The 24,063-nt window shown below is 38.6% G+C and overlaps 1 protein-coding gene across 2 annotated transcripts; it reads right to left on the bottom strand.

Annotated features, from left to right (window-relative positions):
* Positions 1-3,692: 3,692 nt before the first annotated feature.
* On the bottom strand, positions 3,693-19,312 carry C1D (C1D nuclear receptor corepressor). 2 transcript variants are annotated; one of them, XM_032213005.1, is made up of 5 exons: positions 19,213-19,312; positions 13,367-13,515; positions 11,495-11,561; positions 10,937-10,992; positions 3,693-3,944 (listed from the first exon to the last, which is right to left on the bottom strand). In XM_032213005.1, the coding sequence occupies exons 2-5, from the start codon at positions 13,496-13,498 to the stop codon at positions 3,768-3,770; spliced, it is 432 nt and encodes a 143-aa protein (XP_032068896.1). In that variant the 5' UTR covers positions 13,499-13,515; positions 19,213-19,312; the 3' UTR covers positions 3,693-3,767. The 2 variants fall into 2 exon arrangements, with proteins under 2 accessions (XP_032068896.1, XP_032068895.1); XM_032213004.1 differs by having other exon boundaries at positions 19,167-19,269.
* Between the last annotated feature and the right edge of the window lie 4,751 nt (positions 19,313-24,063).

Genomic DNA, 24,063 nt, shown 5'->3' with positions numbered 1-24,063 from the left:
AGATAGTAGGAGTACTGGTGACGCAGTGGTCAGAATGCAGTATTGCAGGCAAACTTTGCTCACAGACTGGAGTTCGATCCTGATGGGCTCAAGGTTAACTTCCATCCATCCAAGGTCACTGAGGACCCAGATTGTTGGGGGCAATATGCTGACTCTGTAAACCCTTTAGAGTGCTGTTAACTATATGAAGCAATATAGAAGCTTAAATGCTATTGCTAGTTCTAGTTTAAATATTGGCTATTCATTTAAACTAGAGGTAAAGGTTCCCCTCGCACGTTGTGCTAGTCGTTCCCGAATCTAGGGGGCAGTGTTCATCTCCGTTTCAAAGCCAATGAGTCTGAAGATGTCTCTGTGGTCATGTGACCGGCATGACTAAACAGCAAAGGCGCACGGAATGCTGTTACCTTCCCAGCAAAGGTGGGTCCCTATTTTCCACTATTTTTACTTGCTTTCGAACTGCTAGGATGGCAGAAGCTGGAACAAGCTCACTTTGTTACACGACACTAGGGATTCAAACTGCCGACCTTTCTGATCAACAAGCTCAGCATTTTAGCCACTAAGCCGCTTCCCTCTTAAACTAGGGAGAGGTTATTATATTGTATTCCAGTGGTGGATTGCGGACAATACGCCCCAGTAAGGGTGTACCGGAGCCTGCCCGGAGCACCAGGTAGCATTCCAGTACGATGCTCTGGGGGGCCCACCCGAGCTCCTTTCCTGTCCTTTGAGCCTTTGGCGCTTCTGCGCATGTGCATGGCACATAGGGTGCCTGTGCGACACTCCGCTGACCAGCTGGAGCACTGTGGAGGCTTGCGGAAGCATCACAGGCAAGTACAAGGCATGTGCGTGCTGCGTGTGTGCGTGCACGCTGCACACATCCATGTGGGTGACACCGGGCACATTCCAACTGGACCGGTTGGAACGGGATCCGAACCCACCACTGTTATACTCCTATATCTCCATTGGAAAAGTTGGAAGTCACTTTTGTTTTATTTTTTTTTTGTGTGTTTTTTGGTCCCTTTTTAATCTGTTCTATTATTCCCCTCTCTGTTTTTCTGTTTATATTAATTGATACTTTAATGCTTATGAAAGATAATAAAGATATTTGTTTTAAAAAGCAACTTATTAAGCTGATTTCTAACAAGCCTCAAATAAAAGATTTTAAGTATCCCAAGATCTTTTATTATTTTAAGCTTCTAGTCCTGATGTTGCACATAATCTTAAAAATATTTAGATCTTTAAAAACTCAGCAGGAATTTCAGTGTTCCTCCTAGTCATTTCCCCAGTCAATTGTAAACATGTACGAGTCTATTTACTATATATGATTGGACTGCTGGCAGTTGTGGTGTCCAGTGTTAATTGTGCTTAGCATAAAGTGTGCATGGCCAGTTTTCCACAGAACACTGAAACAGGGCATCAATAATGGTAAAGGTTCCCCTCGCAGATATGTGCTAGTCGTTCCTGACTCTAGGGGGTGCTGCTCATCTCTGTTTCAAAGCTGAAGAGCCAGCACTGTATGAAGACGCCTCTGTGGTCATGTGGCGGCGTGACTAACCATCGAAGGTGCACAGAATGCTGTTACCTTCCCACCAAAGTTGGTTCCTATTTCTCTATTTGCATTTTTACATGCTTTCAAACTGCTAGGTTGAAGCTGGGACAAGTAACGGGAGCTCACTCCGTTACGTGGTGCTAAGGATTTGAGTTGCCGAACTTCTGACCTTTCTGATCGACAAGTTGAGCATCTTAGCCACTGAGCCCTTTAATAATGGTACTCTTTCCCAAATAAAATACCCCCCTGATAACAAACCTCCATTTTTATGCAGAATAGGAACGGGTAACCTACTGGAAGCCTAACCTGCCCTCGGAGAAGTTCCCTATTTTTTAAAAAGAAATTTAAAGTAAGTCAAATATATGTATTCCATATAATGTTTGCATTTACCTTAGATGGAGAACATTAACAATATTTTTTTCTTAAAATAAATTATCACATCCTGCTATGCAGCACAATATAGTAAATCTCTAGCCCCAAGAACCATTGTATAATCCTTTGTGATGGCCTTCATATCGCCCATGTTTGGAGTCTTATGAATGAAACCTCCATGCTGGGGTCTTATGAGAGGTTGTATGTTGGAAGTGATTAGAGTATTCCGGGGATACTTTAGCAAATACTCTGATATTCAGATGTATTAAGAATTCCTGCATTAAAACTATTCATCAATGTTAATAGAGATAATAAGTAGCAGACATTGTTTATATTGTTTTAATCATGGAGGAAGGGAGGGAGGCTTGACAATTAGCTCCATTTGGAGAGAGGGGTATGATTTAATTGACTTTTAAGTGAACGGGCAGAATCCAGTAACAGTTAACAGCCATCCAATTCATCTAGAACAGCAGGGAAACTGAATGGCTAAAAACCTTCCTCCCATTAGATTATTTGAATGAACTTGATAAATACAGCTGTTTACACATTGCAATGTTCGTTTCTCCTCCAGAACACCCTTCCAACACCTCCTGCCAAGCAAGTGATGTGTTTAAACGCTGACAAGCAGCCTGCATGCACTGATGAATTTTCTCTTAACATACCTCCTTAATTCATCAGATTTATATCTTGACCTTCCTTCAAGCAAGACAGCATACATATCACTCCCTCATCTAATTTTCCACCACCACCACCTTACGAATTAGAGTTGCTCTGGAGTCAGGCAATCTAACAAATGACTGGATGAATGGGTTGACATCATGACGAACTCAAAGGCGCACATTGAGTTCCATGATTGAAGGTGGACTTTTGAGTCTTCTCTGTGCTAACCTAATACTTGAAGAACTACACGGCAGTATGTACACCTTCTTCTCAGATCCAAGATGGAGAAAAATAACTATGTGAAATATTTCTAAAAATGCCCCGAACACAAATATGGGTATCTATGGAGATTCTCTGTCATCCAGGTCCTGGTTTTGTCAGGGTTCCAAGTAACATACACGTAGCATACAAAACTCTGAGGCAGGCAATTTCCTCAAATAATAGGTTTATTGGATATGCCATATTGGCACAGGCTGGTGAAAACTGACTCTGAATATTCCCGTGGTTTTCACCTAATTAAAAGTGAAAGTTTGTCACTTTCACAAAAGCCACATGGTCCAATCAGGATACTGTCCAGTTGCTAGGTGACTCCAGTCCCCTCCTTCCGAACACCTGTAGGAATGTCCTTGGTTCCCACAAGAAAGTATTTTGTTTTAGCTACAACATCCCAACTATCTCTGTTTTCCCTTCCCTATCCATCTTCTATGGTGTGTCAGCACTGAAATGTCAAAATGGCCTCAGTCAGGTGAGCTTCAGGGTTGACAGGTTGTCCCAAAGTTGCTTTTTTCCAAGAGGCATTGAAGACATTTCACTTCTCACCCAAGAAGCTGAAGAAAAAGAGCTGAAGAAGCTTCTTGAATGAGAATCGAAAGGTCTTCAAAGAAAAACCAGAAAGTCCAGTTGCCTCTTGGAAAAAAGCACCTTTGAGACAAATATGGGTAGTTTGGAACATGGCATTTAGTAACATTATCTGCCTGTGAAATAACGAAGATTTTAAATTAAATTAATGCTATTTTACCAGTCATTTTGTGAATAGCCTTTTCTGGATAGCCCTCATTTCTATTGGAAATAAAAATAAAGATTAGATTAAAAAAAAAGTTATAGGAGGAAAAAATAGAAATATCAAAGCCATTTTATTACATATAAAACTTTATTAAAATAATCCTAGTTGATATCAAATAGGGAGATTCTAATGAGATTTTTTCTTTTTGGCTGGAATGGGACTTTTCTTTGCAGTTTTGCTTTGAGTTTTTGGTTCGTACAGCGCATTTCGTAAAAATCTTGATGCCGCGCCTTTATCCAGCCTGGCAGCTTTTTTCTTTTCTTCAATCTCTTTTACTTTGTTCATGTATGTTCTTATTCTCTCCTGAAACACATGAAAAAAGCACATTTCCTATCATACCAAAAAGAGCAGAAATATTTTCAAACTCAAGTCAGCTGGGGAAAAAAAAAGGCCAACAGTGAAGTTATGGAGATGTTCGAGCAGTATTTCAAAATACAGTGGAGGCTTTTGAATGTTGAGCAAGTTTTTTCAGAGATACATACAAAATCCAAGTAAGATGCCCTTTTCCTGGAGGAAGTTGCATGAGGAGGTTTCATTAGTCGCACAAGTGAACAATTCTCTGGATGAGCCCATATCCACAGCAATCTCCTAGCCAGGGGTGTCAAACTAGAGTCATCATGGTGGCATCACGTGACATATCACAACTTTTTTCCCCTTTGCTAAACCGAGCGTGGGCATAGCAATAGCAGTTAGACTTATATACCGCTTCATAGGGCTTTCAGCCCTCTCTAAGCGGTTTACAGAGTCAGCATATTGCCCCCAACAATCCGGGTCCTCATTTTACCCACCTCGGAAGGATGGAAGGCTGAGTCAACCCTGAGCCGGTGAGATTTGAACAGCCGAACTGCAGAACTGCAGTCAGCTGAAGTAGCCTGCAGTGCTGCATTTAACCACTGCGCCACCTCGGCTCACCTCGGCATGGTCAACATGTGACACATCGGGGCCTGCGAGTTTGACAGCCCTGTCCTAGACAGTGCTACTCCCAATATCCCTTCAAACCTTGTTAAAATACTATAATGCAATTTATTTTCCTATTTTTTCACAGGTAAATCTTTCCTTTTTCTAAAGAACGGCAGCATGTCAGATCCCTAAAAGTGATACTGCCATTCAATTGGGAGGAGGGGAGCCTCGGAGTTAAATCATTAGCTACATCTGAAACAACTGAGTTTTACAACTTTACAACTGGTTTCCTGTCACCGGGAGACTGAAGGTCCCAACATCTTTGGAGGGATGTTTATGATAGCCATGTGGGATATATAACTTTGATGTCTAACTAGAGATAGCCATCGGAACATGTGTTTTATTGACTCCCAGGGCAGAAGAGTTAAGGAAGCATCTTCACACTTGTGTATTGGTCAGAATCTGCATTTGGACAAGGGGAGGGGTCATTATCAGCTTAATCCCATTTGCATGGTGTAAAGGTTTTCAGATGCTGCTTTTCTTCTAATGGTTTCCATCCTGCTTGATTAAAGGTTCCTTTTGAAATAATCCATTTCAAGAGTCTTTTACTTTCTCAAGTTAGGAGAGGAGCCATTACATTCTCTCTCTTTCTTTCAGATAACCCAAATCTCAAACATTATTGCTAATATAACAGAAAGGAGGGCCATTTGACTCTTCTTAGGTGTTTCCTTCAATTGAGGTTGGTCAAAATAATCAAAAGGTTTTAAAACTACCAACCGAATCAAATTGCTGTGACCTAAGTAGATATGACAAGTATCAGTTATTCTCAATTCCAAGGTAAAGCTAAAGGTTCCCCTCACACATATGTGCTAGTCGTTCCTCACCCTAGGGGGCAGTGCTCATCTCCGTTTTAAAGCCAAAGAGCCAGCACTGTTTGAAGACATCTCCGTGGTTATATGGCCGGCATGACTAAATGCCAAAGACGCACAGAACGCTGTTACCTTCCCACCAAAGGTGGTTCCTATTTTTGTACTTGCATTTTACATGCTTTCAAACGGCTGGTTTGGCAGAAGCTGGGACAAGTAACAGGAGCTTACTCCGTTATGCGGTATTAGAGATTCGAACCGCCGAACTGCTGACCTTTCTGATCAACAAACTCAGCATCTTAGTCAGTGAGCCACCATATTCTTTTCTCAATTCCAAAGAAGAGATTTAATTTTAATCCTAATTAAGTATAGTTTGTGTAAATGTTTTCATATACTCCATTACACACACATACACACACACACAGTGTGCATGTACCTCTATCTATCTATCTATCTATCTATCTATCTATCTATCTATCTATCTATCTATCTATCTATCTATCCATCCATCCATCCATCCATCCACAAACACACATACACGAGAATGAATTAATGAAAAAATAATTTTTCCTTGGTCCAAATCTATTGTGTAATTATAATTAGCATCTGTATACTGAGAAAGGATATTGTATTGCTAGAATGACATGCAAAAACCCCATGATCAAGCAATTGGAGCAACTGTCCTAAAATAAAAGGTTAAAGTAGGGCTTCCTATTTTAGAAGAAAAGCAAAATAGAGGGTAAAAATTATATCTGGGGTGAATCATTAAAGTAGTTTTTCTTTTCTTAACACCACAAATCAATACTGTTTAATAAATAATGGGAAATTCAGGTTGGATAAAAAGAAGTACTACACATACCCTGTTTCCCTGAAAATAAGACCTCTCTGGATAATAAGCCCAATCGGGCTTTTGAGCCCTCCCCTGAAAATAAGCCCTCCCTGAAAATATTGCAACACAGCAGAAGCCAGGAGGTGACCACACTCGCCGCCTCCTGCACCTCAAAAATAATAAGACCTCCCTGAAAATAAGGCCAAGCACTTATTTCGTGAGTCAAAAGAAAATAAGACCCTGTCTTATTTTCGGGGAAACACGGTAGTACTTTCTTGACATGTAAAATTTGCAAAAGGTGTGGTGAAGATAATACCAACATTTAAAAGGAAAGAGATGAGGAAACAACAGCAAGGTGGATGGGCTCAGTAACAGTGGATATACCACCAGAAGCCTTGAAAGGCCAGGTTGGGGACAGATCATTTTGGAGCATGTCTATCAACATGATTGCTAAGAATGACATTGAAATAATCAGTCAACCAGTTTAACTAATCAATGGCTCCTTGCCACAATAATAACTATGTTTCTTGCTGGATAGCACGAGTAGGAACCTTTAGCATCTGAATAAGCCATCCCAGAATCAGAATATGCCCTTGGTTACCCACCATGGTTCTTATGATATGCTAGAATGGCAGAAATGTTGCTAAGGATCTTATGAGGGAGATAACAGAGGAAGCAGCCATTTAGGTAAGCTGCTGTGTGCCATATGAAGCATGGGGGAGCAGACAAAGACTTAGTAAATCCAAGAGAACTCTGCTTCTTTGGACAATTGACATGTCTTTTGACATGTCTAGACTAAGCAGTCATGTACAAAATAGGAAAACAGCTCTGACCTCCATTTTAGTCTCAGTCAATTTTCCCGTGCTCTCAGCCATCCCTTTTGCCCTCAGCATCTCTGAAAAAGATCGTTTTTGTAACTGGGAAAGAAATGGGAGATTTTTCTTCCACTAGAACATTAGGGCCAACATTTTATTTGATTCATACTGCATGCTTCTACTTTACTTTATCTCAATCATTCTGTCAGGATATAAGAAAGAGTATGATAGGAAATAGAACTGCATCACTAGCTCAACTTTTAAAAAATGAGATTTTTTTGGCTCCTTTTCAGCTAGCGGTGAAAAAATGACCAAGAACGTCCAGTTGTATAATACCTGGTTATTACAAAATGGATATAAAATTAAAAACTGCTTCCTGAATGACCTTGCTTTGCATTCCTTTCCCTTTCAATTCTTTCTTTTATTTCATCCCTTTTTAGATTTAGGGGAGGGATTCCTGAATTATCAGTAACCTAGTTTGGGAGCCATTCCAGCAAAGGAATGTTGTATAAATTATAATTTTAACCCTTTGATCCAAGTCACCACCATTCATTCCCTTAACAAAGGAATTCCCTATTTCTCTAAATATTTTTAAATATTTTAATAGCAATTAAAACCATCTTCTACTTCCCCTTTCCCAATATGTGCGCGCGTGCGCACACACACATGCACACACACACACAATAAATGTAAATTGATGGATTAATTATGGTTTCCTTTTAAGGAAATTTAGAGATTGCTAAATGCAATCACCCAATTGTTGCAACTCTCTCTGGAAAATTAAGTGATTTCCCTTCATTCAATCAAGGCAATTGCTTTATTTTAAATTTGTCTGCTACCAAATCTTAGTACTACTGCCTTTTGTACAAAATGTGCAAATTAATTTTGACAAAATTACTTGTAAGAGTACATTCTTTTAATGTAGCCTTTAATGTTAAAATTACCTAAATAAAGATTTTAAATCTGTCTGAATTCCATTTCACTTGTAATTCTCATGACACGTTAATCAAATAACAGAATAAGGCAGGAATGTTCATCAGTCATTCTGTATCCTGCAACATCAATGCAAAGGTTGTTTATTATATTGCTTTTAGTGTTTATAATGTTTAATTATATTATTACTGCAAAAGTCCTCATTTAGCAACAGCTTTGTTTAGTGGTCATTCACAATTTAGAAGGTGGTTAATGTGCCATTTTACTTAGCAACCACTTCATTTAACAACCACCTTCCTTGTCCCAATTGTAAGTCATTAGGTGAGGAATACCTGTAGCACTTTTAAAGAATAGATTCTGGTTCGGAAGGTAACAGTAAGAAAAGCAATTCACACACTATTCTGGGCATCAAAAGAACACTGATTAAATTGCCTCAAATTAGGAATATACATAGGCACTAGATTTCATTAACGATCTGAGAGGTTGGAAAGCTACACTGCAATGCTTTCCAAGATTATCAGAAGGGAACGCAAGTCTAAGGCTGGTTTCATTCTTCATATTAAGGCATGATTTATTTTAGATTAGGTTGTGTGGATCCAGTCCTTGTATCTTATTCAACGAAGTGTGGTCTAGTACAACCTGCAAACCTAACCAATAAGTTAGTGACGACATTCACACTTAATCCTAAATCACAATTTATTATTATGTGGATAAGCCTCTACAAGCCAGGCAAGATAGTTGGGCCTTGAATTTCTGTATTGTCATTATAACCCCAACTCAGCCACTAAATATGTCACAAAATATTTGGCTTAACTCATAGACTGTTTAACTGAACAAATCAGAGTCTGATTTATAGCATGGTTCTTGGTTCATATATAAATAACAAACCAAGATAAGTCTTCTTTCTTGCTGCAAGGGGGAGTACAAATCAAGGCTTGCACAGACTTGCACACATGGTCCTAAATTATGTCTTGGCATTATGTAGCAACCAAGTCAAAATCCCCTGCCACCGCCACCGCCCCCCCCCCCCCAAAAAAAAAAGAGCTACTAAGAAATGATATGCAAAATGAATTCTCAAGCAACATGAAATAACTATTTCACTGAAATGATACTTTTCTCTCCAGGCAGATGAGAAGCCAGGTCTCGGTATCAGGCTAATAGCAAAACTAAAAAAGAGCACCTGATTGGTCTTTTAGATACACAACATGACATGGACATCAAACTAAGCTTTAAAAGGAAATAACACCCATTTCACACTACATACATTACCAAGCCTGCAAAAAATTAGAGAAGCTGAAGAATAACTGCTTTCCTCTTGAGAAGTTCAAGATAACAGCAAATGTAACAGTAATTGAGCTTTTTGACATTCAGTGTATTTATTGTACTGGATATTTACTAGAATAACATACTTTTCATACCGATGTGACCTGGGAAGGAGTTTAAAAAATTGAGTGGCAATTTAGTCACTCTTGAGCAAAAGCAGTTTTGCTAAAAAAAAAAATAAAAAAAAAAAATAAAAGCAACATACTGCCACTAGCCAATATGTATATACCTACACTTCCCTATGAATTATATTTCACAATTGGTTTTACTTTTTATTTGTAGTTACCCTTTTATTGTATTAACAATGCTGCATATCTGGATAGGTGTAATATATAGAACGTAACAATTCTGGTAGCCAACTGTAGATTTGATCTGTAGTTTTTCTATCTGCCAAGCTAAATCATTTGATCTGTTTCTTCAAGTCAGCAGAATTTGTAAGATATCCAGCCTTATACACTCGGCTCATGCTTCTAAATGGATTATAAGACAAACCTCAGAGATTTATTGTAGGTAGTAAATATGTCACTAATGCAGAATTACTGGACAGAACACATATAACTGGTGCCAAAAAAGCTTTTAGCTTTGTTGCTGAACTGGATTCTTTACTGCTGAGAAAATGAATTAATGGAGGGATTGGAGTAGGGGAGGGGGAATCTTTCCCGTCTTTGCTAGTAAATCAAACACATGATACTTTTAAAGGCAGGCAGGAGTAAGAAAAGGTAGCCTTAGAGATTAACACGAGTCCAAGTATTTATAGGAAAACATACTGTACTGGAAGTTATAAATAATTATTAGACACGTAACATTTTTCCACTCCGCAAGGAATGAGTCGGTTGGCACAAAATTCAAACTATTTTTTTTTAATGAAATCTTATTTGAGAATTGAACTGAGATCAAAACATCTACTTTGAAAATGACAATATCGTTTTGAGTAAAAACTATGCTTTGGTATTATTCCTCAAGGTTTTGCAAGGTAAGCAAATGAGATGAAGAACAGATCTGCTCCAATGGCAGCTTTGCTTCAGGGCTACCATATCTGGTCTGCAAAACTATGGATGACCTGCTAAAGGGCAACAAAGAAGTACTGAAAGCCCTGTTTTGCTGCCATCTAGAGGTCATCAAGATTTTTACAACCCATATATACAGTAGTGGTCCAACTTTTTGCTACAGTAATATTTGCAACAAAGTGATCCTTCAATCAAACAGCAAAAGGTGTGATTCCCCATTTACAGTAGAAGTGAAGAAAGTCATAGTATCATCTCTGTTCTCCACCATGTATATGGAAGGATTACACTAAGTAAGATGCAGATTTGTTGTTCTCCAATGCTGCTCTGTTACCTTCACAGTTTTTACTGTCAAAATACTGACTGGCAGTTAAACCAAACAGACTGTTTACAATAATCACCCTCTTCAGGGGGTCATTAACAATATGAGAGAACTATACTGCAGTGTTTTCTTACACTGACAATTACATGCTTCATGGAAAAAGCAGACTGAAAACTGCATTTGTAATGTGCAATAATCAATATTTAACTCAATTATACTTTGTTTGGAATTCACAAAAATTTCTGCAAACCCTTTTCTCAACGTGAGAATAATTTTGCATGGCAGTGAACATAAGAAACTTACCAATTCCTGTTTGACTGGATGTTCCTTTGGATTTATTCCTTGTGTAGCAAGGTACACTGCAAAGTGAATTTTTTATTATCAGAATTAATTAGAAAGATGTAGCAGTATATTCTTCACTACGTATTTAAAATATAGGAATGGATTATCACTTGCATGACTGGAAAAGTCCTTTGCCAAATCCTTAACAATCAAAATGTAAAATGTTTTAAGACTTGGGAAAAGAATATATTTTGGATTACAAAATTAAATGCAGATGTTAAGTGCAAGGAGCTACACAAGAAATAGTTGCCTTGTTTGTTTATTTATTTATTTGCTAACCTGTCACACAGGTAGCCACACAAAATAGTTTGATATTTATTTAATTGCTAAGATATCACTCAGTTCCAGAGATTCAGGCAGCTGACATTCAAAATAAATAAATAACACAATAGCAATATAACTATATGAAAAGGAGAAACTAAAACTCATAAGAGACTAAAGATCATTAATATTTCAATATGACATTAGACGCAGACTCATCCATTATGTCATTATACATTTCTTAATCTGCATACTCACCCCAAAACATTGAATTCAATGTATAAGCAGAGACCAAATCTACTTTGGCTTGTTCAAGCGGATCTAGCTAAAATGAGAAAGATACAATTATCTTCATAACATTTTATTATGCACAAATCATCAGATTAGATGACAGCCATGATGAAAATCACAGTGAATGCCATTCCTTCCATTACCTGAAGCTAGATGTACAACAGTGCTCTGCAAGGGAAATCAAACATAACATTTTTAATTTAACAGAATAAAGGAGTTGGAAGGGACCTTGGAGGTCTTGTAGTGCAACCCCTGCTCAAACAGGAAACCTTATTATCATTACAGACAAATCATTGTCCAATCCCGTTTTTTAAGAACCTCCAGTGATGGAGCACCCACAACTTCTAGAGGCAAGTTGTTCCAGTGATTAATTGTCATCACAGTCAGGAAGTTTCTCCTTAGTTCTAGGTTGAAAATTTCATTTTGTTTCTGACATAATAATTTCAAATAGTTTAAGAAAATTGGGTATGAACATAATTTAATGTCTAGCAAGGTGGCCAAGTTTTCTCTTTGAGATGCCTATTAAAATATTCTGTGTCTTGTATCCTATATAAACATAGCTATACAAAATTCAAAAAACCCTCCGTATATGAGTAAACTTAAGAAATACCAGTTCTAAAATTAAACAGAAATAAGTTTGGTCGCTAGAGGCCATTTGGACTCCATACAGTAGTTCTGAAAGCATACAATGTGACAAATGTTTATAATATGTGGCTAAGGTAGCCTCTATACTGCAGAACAAGACACTCTTTCACCTAGGCTGAACAAATGAGTTTACAAGTCTTTGAAAAAGATTCAGACAAGGATTCCCTACCTGTAGTTTAGTCTTTTATCCATTATGCTGCCCTTGTTCTCACCTAAAACAGAGTATGTGTTCTTTCTTGAAAAAACAAGAGAATCGTTGTCTGTTTGAGTTGTTTCTCACCTCCAATGCCTTCTAGTTGTGCTGAACATGAACTCACATAGCCCATCAGCCAGCTAAGGAATTATGGGAATAAAGTCAAGAACCTCTGATGGGCACTGGTTGAGGGACCCTGCCCTAGACACCTGCCATTTGTCATTTTTTGCACAATTCATGACTCTCAAATATCATGACCGCACATTAAAAGGCAAAAACAGTTTTGGCTGCCAATGCCAATCTATCATTGTGTTCCTCTAGGACTTCTAAAAACACAGCCTACAAGTTTCAACAGGGAACCTGTCAAAGGGCTGTATTGTAAAGCTGTTGTGCTCATAATTTATTTTTGACTGAAAGGCTGAAGACTTCAGGGGTGAAATTTCCTGATATATGAGCTCTCATTTTGCCCCAAAGAAACTACAAATTGGATGTACACAGGTACTTGTACAAAGAACTCAGGCAGCATCTTGTGCTGTTGCTGCAGGTTAAAAAAAGGGAACAATGGATGCCTTATATATTCCTTTACTTTAAAAAAAAAAACGTTCCCTAATACTGTAGCATAAATCCATCTAAATTAAACATTTTTGGACTTTCCGTACCAGAACTCCCTTCTAGAGACAAAGACAGCATGAAATATACTTTGCTTTTTAGTCACTATGCATAACCCACTCAAGTGTTAAAAAAGCACCGAGCCCTGTCATTTTTATTTATTCTTCTAAATCTATGTAACTTTAACTCTGTAATTGGCATCCAGATATATTGGTCTACAGCTCCAACCCATCCATCAGCATGGATAATGAAAAATTATAAGAATCATAATCATACAAATATTCCTAGGTGCAAAAAGTCAAACTGGGGTGTCTCTCCAGGCAAGTTCATCAAGGGAGCAAGCAAAAATTAAAACAGCAGCAAACTGTTCCTTGCTCTCATCCTCTTCTTACCTTCTGGAGGAGCTCACTTCTGGATATGGACATCATGGTCTTCAACACTGCATCTACTGAGCCAACAGCTGTTTCAAAGGCTACAAGGTAATCATGAATCTCTGTGGGATAGTCTTCTTTGGAAGGATCCATTTTCAAGATGACACTTGCTACATGAAAAAATACCAAGAAATAAATAAGAAAACAAAGACTGTTCACAAATGGTGCCAAACCATACTGAATAGGTCACAAGTGCCTGGATTCACAAATGCTATAGAAACAATGTGGCTTAGCGCAATATAAAACATGAGCTATAACATTCATGAAGTAGCAAAACAGGCTTATATGGTATTAAAGCTACCACTGCCCTTAACTTGTAGGATGTAAATAAAAGATACATAAGAGAAATGTTGGACCCTTCAAAGAAGAGTAGTAGAGGTAGTCCTTGACTTAACAACAGTTCATTTAATGACTGTTCAAAATTACAATGGCACTGAAAAAAAGTTACTTATGGCCCTTTTTCACACTATGACCATTGCAGCATCTCCATGGTTACATGATCAAAATGCACATGCTTGACTCATATTTATGACAGTTGCAGTGTCCTGGGGTCATGTGATCATCTTTTGTGACCTTCTGACAAGCAAGGTCAATGGGGAAGTCAGGGTCACTTAACAACTGTGTTACTAACTTAACAAATACAGTGATTCACTTAACAACTATGGCAAGATAGGTTATAAAAAGCGCCAAAACTCACTTAACAAGTATCTTACTTAGGAACAGACATTTTGGGCTCAACTGTGGTTGTAAGTTGAGGACTACCTACAGTATCAACAACTTCTATAACAAACCTGTTCTATTGCCAGGTTTAAGTGTGATATAGGCAGAGTGATCACGTCTCTTAAATTCAGGAAGTCTGGTAACATTTGAGATTAACATCAAACAGAAGACTCAGTTACATGGCCAAACTTTTCTCAAGGCACAACTGTCTACATAGCAGAACACCTATTCTGGAATAGGAGGTACTTCTTTAATATATAATAGTGCTAATATGTTGCAGAAATAGCAAATACTGAATTACCATCATTGTTTCATAAAAGACAACACTTACATGGAGTGTTGTCCACACAGGCCCATCAAGTTCAAATCCTAATAAAAATATCTTTTTTTAAAATAAAGATTATCTGCATCTTCTCCACAACTGCTCAACAACAGTCATTCACAAAGGTAGCCTTAATGTTCCGTATTCCCACCTTCCATATTCAAAAATGAAGTTTGCCCTGATCAAGAGTTATTTCATACTTTGAGAATCAAAGTGATTTAGCTGGGTTCATAAAACACAGGAAACCAAAACTAAACATTTCATATTAAAGTTCTGTACAATGTATGAACTGTGAATGATAAACCATGTTTCTTGACCTCATGTGACGTGACTTAAAGAGTGATGATGAATAATGTGATGTAAAGAGTTTTGATGGAAGAGGTTGGGACATAACTTCAAAAAAATTTAAAATAAATCATGACTTAAGGCAGTACGTTAATGACTTAAGGCAGTATGAACATGTTGCTGCAGTTATAGAAGAACAATTATTTAATTTTTAAAAGAAAATTGAAATGGAGAAACAATTAGTCTGTCAATTAATCATTTAGAGTAGTTTCACAATATCTTCAAATATAGAAAAATATTTCTAGTTAATTAAAAAGTCAATATATTTATTATATATTATATGAACATGCTCACAAAAATTGCCAAATGCACAACTGATTGTTACACATTATTTATTTACCCAGTGCCAAAATATTTGTTACTCAGCACAATATTTTGCACATATAATGAAACAAATTATATCTCACCAAAGTCTACATGGGGCTGCCCTTGAAGAGTGTTCGAAGACTCCAATTGGTCCAGAAGGCAGCCGCGTGAGCGATTGTGGGTGCACCAAGGTACACCCACGTTACACCTATCCTCCGCGAGCTGCACTGGCTACCTATTAGTCTCAGAATCGGCTTCAAGGTGCTGGTCGCTACCTATAAAGCCCTACATGGCATCGGACCTGGGTACCTGAGAGACCGCCTCCTGCCGATTACCTCTCTCAGACCAATTAGATCGCACAGGTTGGGTCTCCTCTGGATTCCATCTGCCAGCCAATGTCGGCTGGCGACTCCCCGGGGGAGGGCCTTCTCTGTTGCAGCTCCGGCCCTCTGGAACGAGCTCCCTGTTGAGATCCGGACCCTTACTACCTTCCCGGCCTTCCGCAAAGCCACCAAGTCCTGGCTGTTCCAGCAGGCTGGGGGGAGCTGAGAAGCATCTACCTCCACGGAAATTGTGAATGTTGGTTTTGTTTTTAATATGTTGTCTTTGTCTCGTTCCCCCCTTTCCCTTGTCTTTTGTGAGCCGCCCGGAGTCCTCCAGGAGTGGGCGGCATACAAGACAAATAAATAAATAAATAAATAAATAAATAAATAAATAAATAAATAAATAATAAATAAATAAATAAATAAATAAATAAATAAATAAATAAAGTCCATGACGATTTCTCCCTCCCAAAATGGCAATCTCTCAACATCATGAGTCCTTATGGACAGTCAGATTTACTTCCACCTATACAAAAAGTCCTTTCTGCCTAAAGACAGTCATTTCTTCATGAACTTTCTCTGACCATTTGGATTCATTGAATCTTAATTTACTTAATGTGGATTCTATGTTATGGTATAAACTACTTAGCATTATATAATTGAATTGGCCCAGAAGCACTGATAATAAATAAGCAACAAACCATCTGAGAGGCTATTCTACTAAACAAAAACAGTAATTAGAAACCCCAAAAATATTTAGAGGTTTCTAAATAGTCCCAGTCATAAAGTGAAAGACAAACAGAGTCACTAGATAAACAATACCAAATGGAGAAACTAGGCTCAATAAATTATTGTTTGAATCTGATGCTATTTACTAATTGGCAGATTTTGCTAAAATGAGGAAATACAATTTTGTAATCTTTGATTAGAGAAAAGACAATATCTACATTTATTGGTGACTGGAAGCTTCCTGTGGACTTTTTCTGCAAAAGTGAACTTGTGATTCACCGTTTTGGTGATTTGATAGATTACAGAAAGAAGAGAGTCATGATGTAGCTTAGATAAAGAAGAAAATTTATAAAGTACTTATAACTGATGTAAAAAAAAAATAGGAAGCCACTTCTATCTTTCTTTGCTATTTTTCTTCAACTTTTTTTCTTTTCTTGTACTTTTCGCCATTTTGTTTGCGTTTCCGTAAAACTTCCTCACTTTATATTAGTTTGTGTTAGCTTTTACTTTTTGTTTATATTTTTTAAAATAAAAGTTATATACAATTTTATATTCAACCTATACAATTAGATATAACTAAGGGTGCTATGCTTCCAAATCCCAATTGAAAGGGAGCAATGGAGGACGTTTCCCTCTGCTACTTGCAAAAGAGAAACTGTGAAAAACCAATACCCAACCAAAATGGAGGCTGGATTTAGGAAGGCAATTATTTTATACTGCAGCAGGAGGCTTACCATCTAAATACCGGTAGTCATATCTGTGAAACCCTGAAAACAATTGAATGAATGTCAATAAGGCAAAATGCTATTAGTGTGGTTTATATCATAAAAAATAGAAAAATAATACTACTGCTAGTTCATAAAACGTGTTGAATGAACTATGAAAGGAACATGAACTTGTACAACCACCAGAGTTCAAAATCATGAAACTTAATTATACTAGTTAGGATATACATGGAGGCCAAAGAAATATCTTGGTTTTTAAGAGACATAGCAAACATTGAAAACTACATCTTTTTGTTTTCTGAGTTTGCTGATTCCTTAAATATTGGTTTTTAGGAATATAAATAATGCCAACATTTAAAAAGGGGTTTTCCTTGCAAATTGCTATTTAGCAAACATCAACTCCTGAGAGTTACTACATGGAATATATACTTCGTAGACTTTATGGTATTGTTTCAAATATTTAATATATAGGCCAGGTTCATTAAGCCATGATGTTTAACCACTGTATAATAAGTCACAAGTTGGATGTGCATATACCATAAATCTTGGTTTACAAACTACAAAGGTTAGATTGCATAACTAGACTCATGAAACATTCAGAGCCCAATTATAGAGAAACACAACACTGAAATAAGGGAAAGTCAGGCCCTATTAAAACTCTTGAATCATATGAAGCATAAAATGTAAGCATTCAGGAAACTGCCACTTAATCAATAGCTTTAAATGGCAATTGATGGGCTCTGTACAATTATGAAACAGGACAAAAAGTAGAAAAAATGACTTTTCAAGAATCAGTCTATAAATGGATTCTGGCATCTGGTAACTTCCACTTGTTGAAATACACACACAAACACACACACAAACCATTTAACAAACTGGGTTCACATTTTACACTAAATGATGATTTAAGCTAGGACTACCAGATCTGAGCTGAAAAAATCCAGATCACTAGATTAGAGCAAAGTGCTGCAGACAATCTTACAATTTTGTTGCCATTTTGTGGCCATCCAGATTTGTGTACCCCAAATGTGGTAGCCTCAATTAAGCATGGTTTATTGACTGAACCCAAGTGATTAGCCTCCCACATTCTGCCATGCCAAAACCAGGTAAACAACACTATCGTATGTAATGCCATATGAACCTAGCCAGTTTTATTTTGGAAAATGGTAAGTAAAACTGACCCAATTTCTCGACGTTGAATAATACTGACAAACCGCATTCCGCCTTTGGCATCTATTTTCAGTTATACTGTGCAGGATAAAGCATTGAGCCGAGGTGGCGCAGTGGTTAAATGCAGCACTGCAGGCTACTTCAGCTGACTGCAGTTCTGCAGTTTGGCTGTTCCAATCTCACCGGCTCAGGGTTGACTCAGCCTTCCATCCTTCCGAGGTGGGTAAAATGAGGACCCGGATTGTTGTTGGGGGCAATATGCTGACTCTGTAAACCACTTAGAGAGGGCTGAAAGCCCTATGAAGCGGTATATAAGTCTAACTGCTATTGCTATTGCTATCATGTTGGAGATTGGATTTGCTCTAGTGGACCAAAGTGCATCAGTTCCACTGATATAAGATGGGGTGCTTCTATTTTACCCATCAGTCTCTCAAAGAGATGCTGCAACATGGCACTTTATACTGGCATAGTCCAGGTTGTTCTAAGATCCCCCCCCCCTTCAAATCTATAGCAGCATCTTTTCAAAATGATACAGGGGATAAGAAAGGTGGCTAGAAAGTGGTTAAAATCAGGCATCCAGTCGCCTGCCACAGCCAGAGCAGTTAAGTAGAACTTCCAGCTAAAGCACAGCTTTAGCAAGCCAAGATCTTTGTTCAGTCCAGCAAAGGCAGAGATGACAGCACTAATCCTGCAAGGTGTAACTTTTCCCTCAAAGGTCCCAAAGGTGTTTTTTTTTTTTTCCAAAGGCAACTGGACTTTGTTTTTCCTCGAAGACCTTTTGCTTCTCATCCAAGAAGCTTCTTCAGTTCTGGCTGTCAGAACTCATTCAAGGAGCTTCTTCAGTTCTGGCTTCTTGGATGAAAAGCAAAACGTCTTCAAGGAAAAATCAAGGAAGTCCAGTTGCCTTTTGAAACGAGCACCTTTGGGACCTGGATGATTGAGAAGCTCCATAGACATTCTCTCTCCAAGGCCTGCTCGGCTGGCTCGTCCTTTGCGCAGCTGGAAAAGGATGCCCGGCCACGGCTGCTCCCAACCTTCAGGGCCGCGCACCCCGTTTTGACGACAAGATCAACGTGGCCAAAGGAACCACCCACGGCAAGCGCCGTCTGCCCTCCACCTACCCAGCCTCCTGCAACGCTTCCGTGCGAAAAGAAGGGCGCAACCTACCCCGCACCGGCCTCGCCTCCCCTTGCCGCCCACGTGACGGAGGCGAATGCGAAAGACGAGACGTAATTAGGCGGAGCTAGAGTATTTGTTCCGGACCGGCTAGTCCCCGCAATAGTAATGGAAGATTCTCCCCAACATAGAAAGGGGGTCCAATCCGATCCCTTTCGTCCCCAGCCGCGATCCAAAGAATGGGATCAAGTTGCCTTAGTCATGCGGCGTGGCCCTCCGGGTTTGGCGCCGTGAGGAAGAAGCCTGGCAAGGAAATAGCCGGTCGGCTTGCTTTGAATGGTGATTATTTAGAGCCAAGCACGGGAAGGTGATTCTGTTTCCTGCTGTGATCCTATGTGGAAGGCATTTCGGCAGGCGACGCATTGTCAGCGGAGGAAAAGGAACAAAAAAGGTCGACGGAGTTATATCAGTACTGTTGCTATTAAAAGAGTTTTCTCGGCTTCACGCCCGCTCGCCCTATAAATGGAAGGCCAAGCCTTCGGAAGAGGTCGGTGGTGGGGCGGAAGAGGCTACAATGCTCCTGATTTATTGGGGCTTATGGGGTGTTTTCCCCACGGATTAAAGTTTTTCCCCAAGTGTCCTGGTCTATTTCAAGGATTGTTCAGTCGTGTGAAAACGTGTGCAATTACATAATTCAATCTTAGCTTATTTCTCAGCAGCTAGTGGCACTTGGATATTACTTTAACTCCAAACCCTAGTATTGTGGTTAGTTGTGGCTGGAGAACCACCCAGGACTCTTGGGGGTGCAGACCAGAATGGGAAATTGAAAAAACCTCATGGAAGAAGGTAGTGCTTCCATGTGCCTAGAAAACTGCATTTCAGTGTCCCATTACCCATAATCCCATTGGTAGGGTTACCGATAATGGGTTTATTAGTAATCATTAGTTGCCAATGCCAATTTTAGAATAGAATTGAGTTGGAAGGGACCTTGGAGGAAACCCTGCACCACTATAGACAAATGGTTATCCAACATCTTCTTTAAAACTTCCATTGTTGGAGCATTCAGAACTTCTGGAGGCAAGTTGTTTCACGGATTAATTGTTATGTCAGGAATTTTCTCCTTAGATCTAAGTTACCTCTCTCCTTGATTAGTTTCTATCCATTGCTTCCTGTCTTGCCCTCAGGTGCTTTGGAGAATAGCTTGACTCCCTCTTCTTTGTGGCAACCCCTGAGATATTGGAACACTGCTATCATGTCTCCCCTAGTCCTTCCTTTCATTAAACTAGACATACCCAGTTTCTGCAACCGTTCCTCATATGTTTTAGTCTCCATTCTCCCAATCATCTTCATTGCTCTTCTCTGCACTCTTTCTGGAGTCTCAACATCTTTTTTACATAGTGGCGACCAAAACTGGATGCAGTATTCAGTTATGCATTCAGTTAACAACTACATTCGTGGTAAATTTTTGTTCTACCACAAATGTAGTTGTTAACTTGCTTCAGACAAGAGAGACAGAAGTGTGAGAGGTAAAATGTTTCAGAGAAGGAAACCCCACTCCATATAGTCAGTTTTGTCCTGGGAAGATCTAAAACGGGTCAAGTGACCCATTAAACATACCTAGCCCACCAACAAAAAGAACTGGAGAAATTGAGCAGTTGACAAACAACCCTTTCAGCACTAGATGTTGAACTTAAGCAGCTCACAGACATGTCTATGGAGATTCTCAGTCATCCAGGTCATAGTTGTCACAAAAGTGCTTTTTCAAGAGGCAACTGGACTTTCTGGTTTTTCTTTGAAAATGTTTCGCTTCTCATCCAAGAAGGTTCTTCAGAGCTGAAGAAGCTTTTTGGATGAGAAGTGAAACGTCTTCAAAGAAACAACCAGAAAGTCCAGTTGCCTCTTGAAAAAGTATCTTTGGGAAAGTAGAGGACATGCTTCTCAAACCTTGATTGGCTACAATGAGCCAGTAATACCTGGCCAGCAGAGTGGATGGTAGCAATGTCATTAAGCCTTATCAATACTTTCCTGGTGTTAGAGCTCATGGCATACTTCACACTTTGAGAAAATAGATTGGGAGTTCATGTTTTCAAAATTATGGCTTAAAATGACTGCAGTTAGAAGCATTAAGATGAGGATTTGATTACATTAATGGCTGAGAGTTAAGGTATTGTAGGAACAGGGCTGATGTGTCACCCAACTTCTATAATCCTCAGCTTGTTTTGCTATCTGACAATCTGATTTAGACTGGATTGTTAGATTGTTCTGTAGCTTCTTCGCTTTGAGCTTTATGTAAATTGTGTCGTGATTTATGACTTACCACTTTCTGTTACCACTTGGCATTATGATTTTTTCATTAAATCAAGAGCAAAACAACCCATGGCCTATCCAGCTTTATATCTCCATGCTGGAACATTTTAGCGATGCTATAGAGATTCTGTCCTTGGATTGAGCAGAATGTACATTAACCCATCCCTAAGACTGAGTGGCTTTGGATTTTAGACTTCCCTTGGTTCCAGGAATTTTTCATCTCCTGGAAGTATTTTCACTACTCCAAATTATCAGTGAGGTTTCACCAACCTACTTGGGCAATTAGGTAAGCTTCTTTCACTTATCACTGTTTGTGGAATAGATAATGGCCATGATCAGGAAAGCCTTTGTGCAGCTTTACTTTGTGTGCCAATTTCACCCTTTCCTGGGGGGGACAGGCTATGCTAGATGGAGTACTGCAGTGGCATTCTACGTTAATCTTTCCTTGAAGAGCATATGGAACAGAAGTTGGTACAAAATATAGCCGTGTGAGCAGTGATGGGCACTTCTCAATGTCCACAAGTTATATTTCTGTTTTCGGGAGCTGCATTGCTTGCCATATGCTGTGGCATAGAGCCAAGTTACCTGGGAAATTGATTCTGCCTGATCATGGCTACCTGTCCTCCAAGTAACTTGGCAGGAGAGGGGTGTTATGAATCCCATCATTTTTTAAGAGTGCCACCTGCAGGATTCAGGGAGACAGCTTTTTCTGTTGCAATGTGTGGTGGAACAACACTTGAGACCAGGTTGGCCCCAAATCTTTTGCTCTTCTGCAAGGCCCTGATAACATCAGGGAAATCCGTGCAGGAAGCCAATTCTCTTTAAATTAATCCTAGAAAAAATGTAAATCATATTTCAACTACAAGAAAGGAAAGTAGGATCTCTTCACTTCTAGCTCTGTATGCTTGAGTTCTTTCTCACAAAGCCTTTCCCAGAATAAAGACATATTTCATGGAATATACAAGACAAAGTGTGATATCAACCAATCTACAAAATGACAAACTACATGTGTCTGGGCTATCACAGTTGATCGGAAGTAATAGTTGAAGCTGAGTAAACAGCAAATTGAGAAGGGTTAAAAAAAGATAACTGCAAGTGAACTTTCATAGATCTAAATATGAAAAGAACAGTGTGCCATACCTTTCAATCATATTTTGTACATATGTAGGCATATAACAGTAGGCCATATATAACTCATGAAGAAACCTGCGTGCATGACCTTGCATTAATACCCATGAGCCATATAATTGTATTTCTCTCTGCTTTAATTGTATTAGGAAGATATCCTATCTCCCAAAGTTCTCTTTTTACAGAACTTTAAATGTAGAAATAAGACAAATGGATAAACATTATTTAGTGTTGGGGTTTTTTTAAGTTTATACTTAATTATTAAAGCATTTCTTTGTTTGAAAAATAGCTGACAGAAAGGAGATTCATGCTGAGATAAAGCTAGTTCGTACATATTAAAAAAAAGTATCTTGAACATCAGATAGATTAAATGGCAGAATTTAATCTAGCACCTACATCTTTTTTGGGGAGTGAAAAACAAGTTTGGTAAATAAACATTTAAAAAGAAAATACTAAGTGATAAATTTGAAACAAATTAGAAAAGTGTATACAATTAAATTCAATGTTAACTGATTTCTTACAGTGCAAGATTGATTTATTGTGTCACACATTCATTTTTTGTCATTAAATCAATTTTAGGCAGAATATCAAAGAATATTAGCTTTCTTTCCCAGAAAGTGTTTTTGACTCATTTTATTTGAAACATTTCTATATTGCTGCCCATTATTATTATTTTTAAACAGTGAAGGATTCCTAATCTGGATCCTGACACTGGCCATCCTATTCCCTATTTGAAGATTAAGATTCAAAAATACACATTTCAGGAGTCCTGGCACCCCTCCTCTACACCATCTTCTATTATCCCTCCTGTTAGTATTTCAGAATACATCTGCCATAGATCAGTGAGGTGGAAGGGGCCAATTGGTGCAGGAAATCAAATTGAAGTGTCCAAAAAGAGAGAAAAAATGTAGTAAGAGACCTCATTTCCCTGAATGTTTGCTGTTCTTTTTTTAAAAAAAAATCTAATACTCATTTGGAATCTTCCTTTGTTACTGTTTCTTACAGCTTGCCCTATCCTTAAGCCCTTGAGTCCATAGAAATAGTCTTAATCAAGTAGAAGTGCAGCTACATAAACACCAGCTTTTCTAACCTTTCACTCAGTAGCAGCAATTTGCCGAGATAATATTTTTCCTCATGTATATTACAGAATGGTAGCTATCCATGATCCCAATTGCTGTTTATTTGAATCTTCTAGTTTTCCCACCACTGGTCACTTGTTTTTCAACCCAACCTTCCTATGCCTCACTAGCTCAACCTCTTTAATTGAAGTCTACTTGGTTGCATCTGCAGTAGCATTTCTTATACTTGTTCCTTTACATACAGATGTAGGTTTTAGGGTGTTAATTTCTGACTTTACTGTAGTCTGGTCAATAAATTGTGAACAAAAGGGACCCAGGAGAGATTTATCAGCATCTTGTGACAATACTGTAAATTTTGACTCTCAGGGAAGTGGGCAAGAGTTTGACC

Source organism: Thamnophis elegans, chromosome 3, assembly GCF_009769535.1.
Source record: "Thamnophis elegans isolate rThaEle1 chromosome 3, rThaEle1.pri, whole genome shotgun sequence".
Classification (NCBI taxonomy): Eukaryota; Metazoa; Chordata; class Lepidosauria; order Squamata; family Colubridae; genus Thamnophis; species Thamnophis elegans.
Note: the sequence above shows the minus strand (reverse complement) of the source record. Positions and strands in the feature narration are given on the sequence as shown.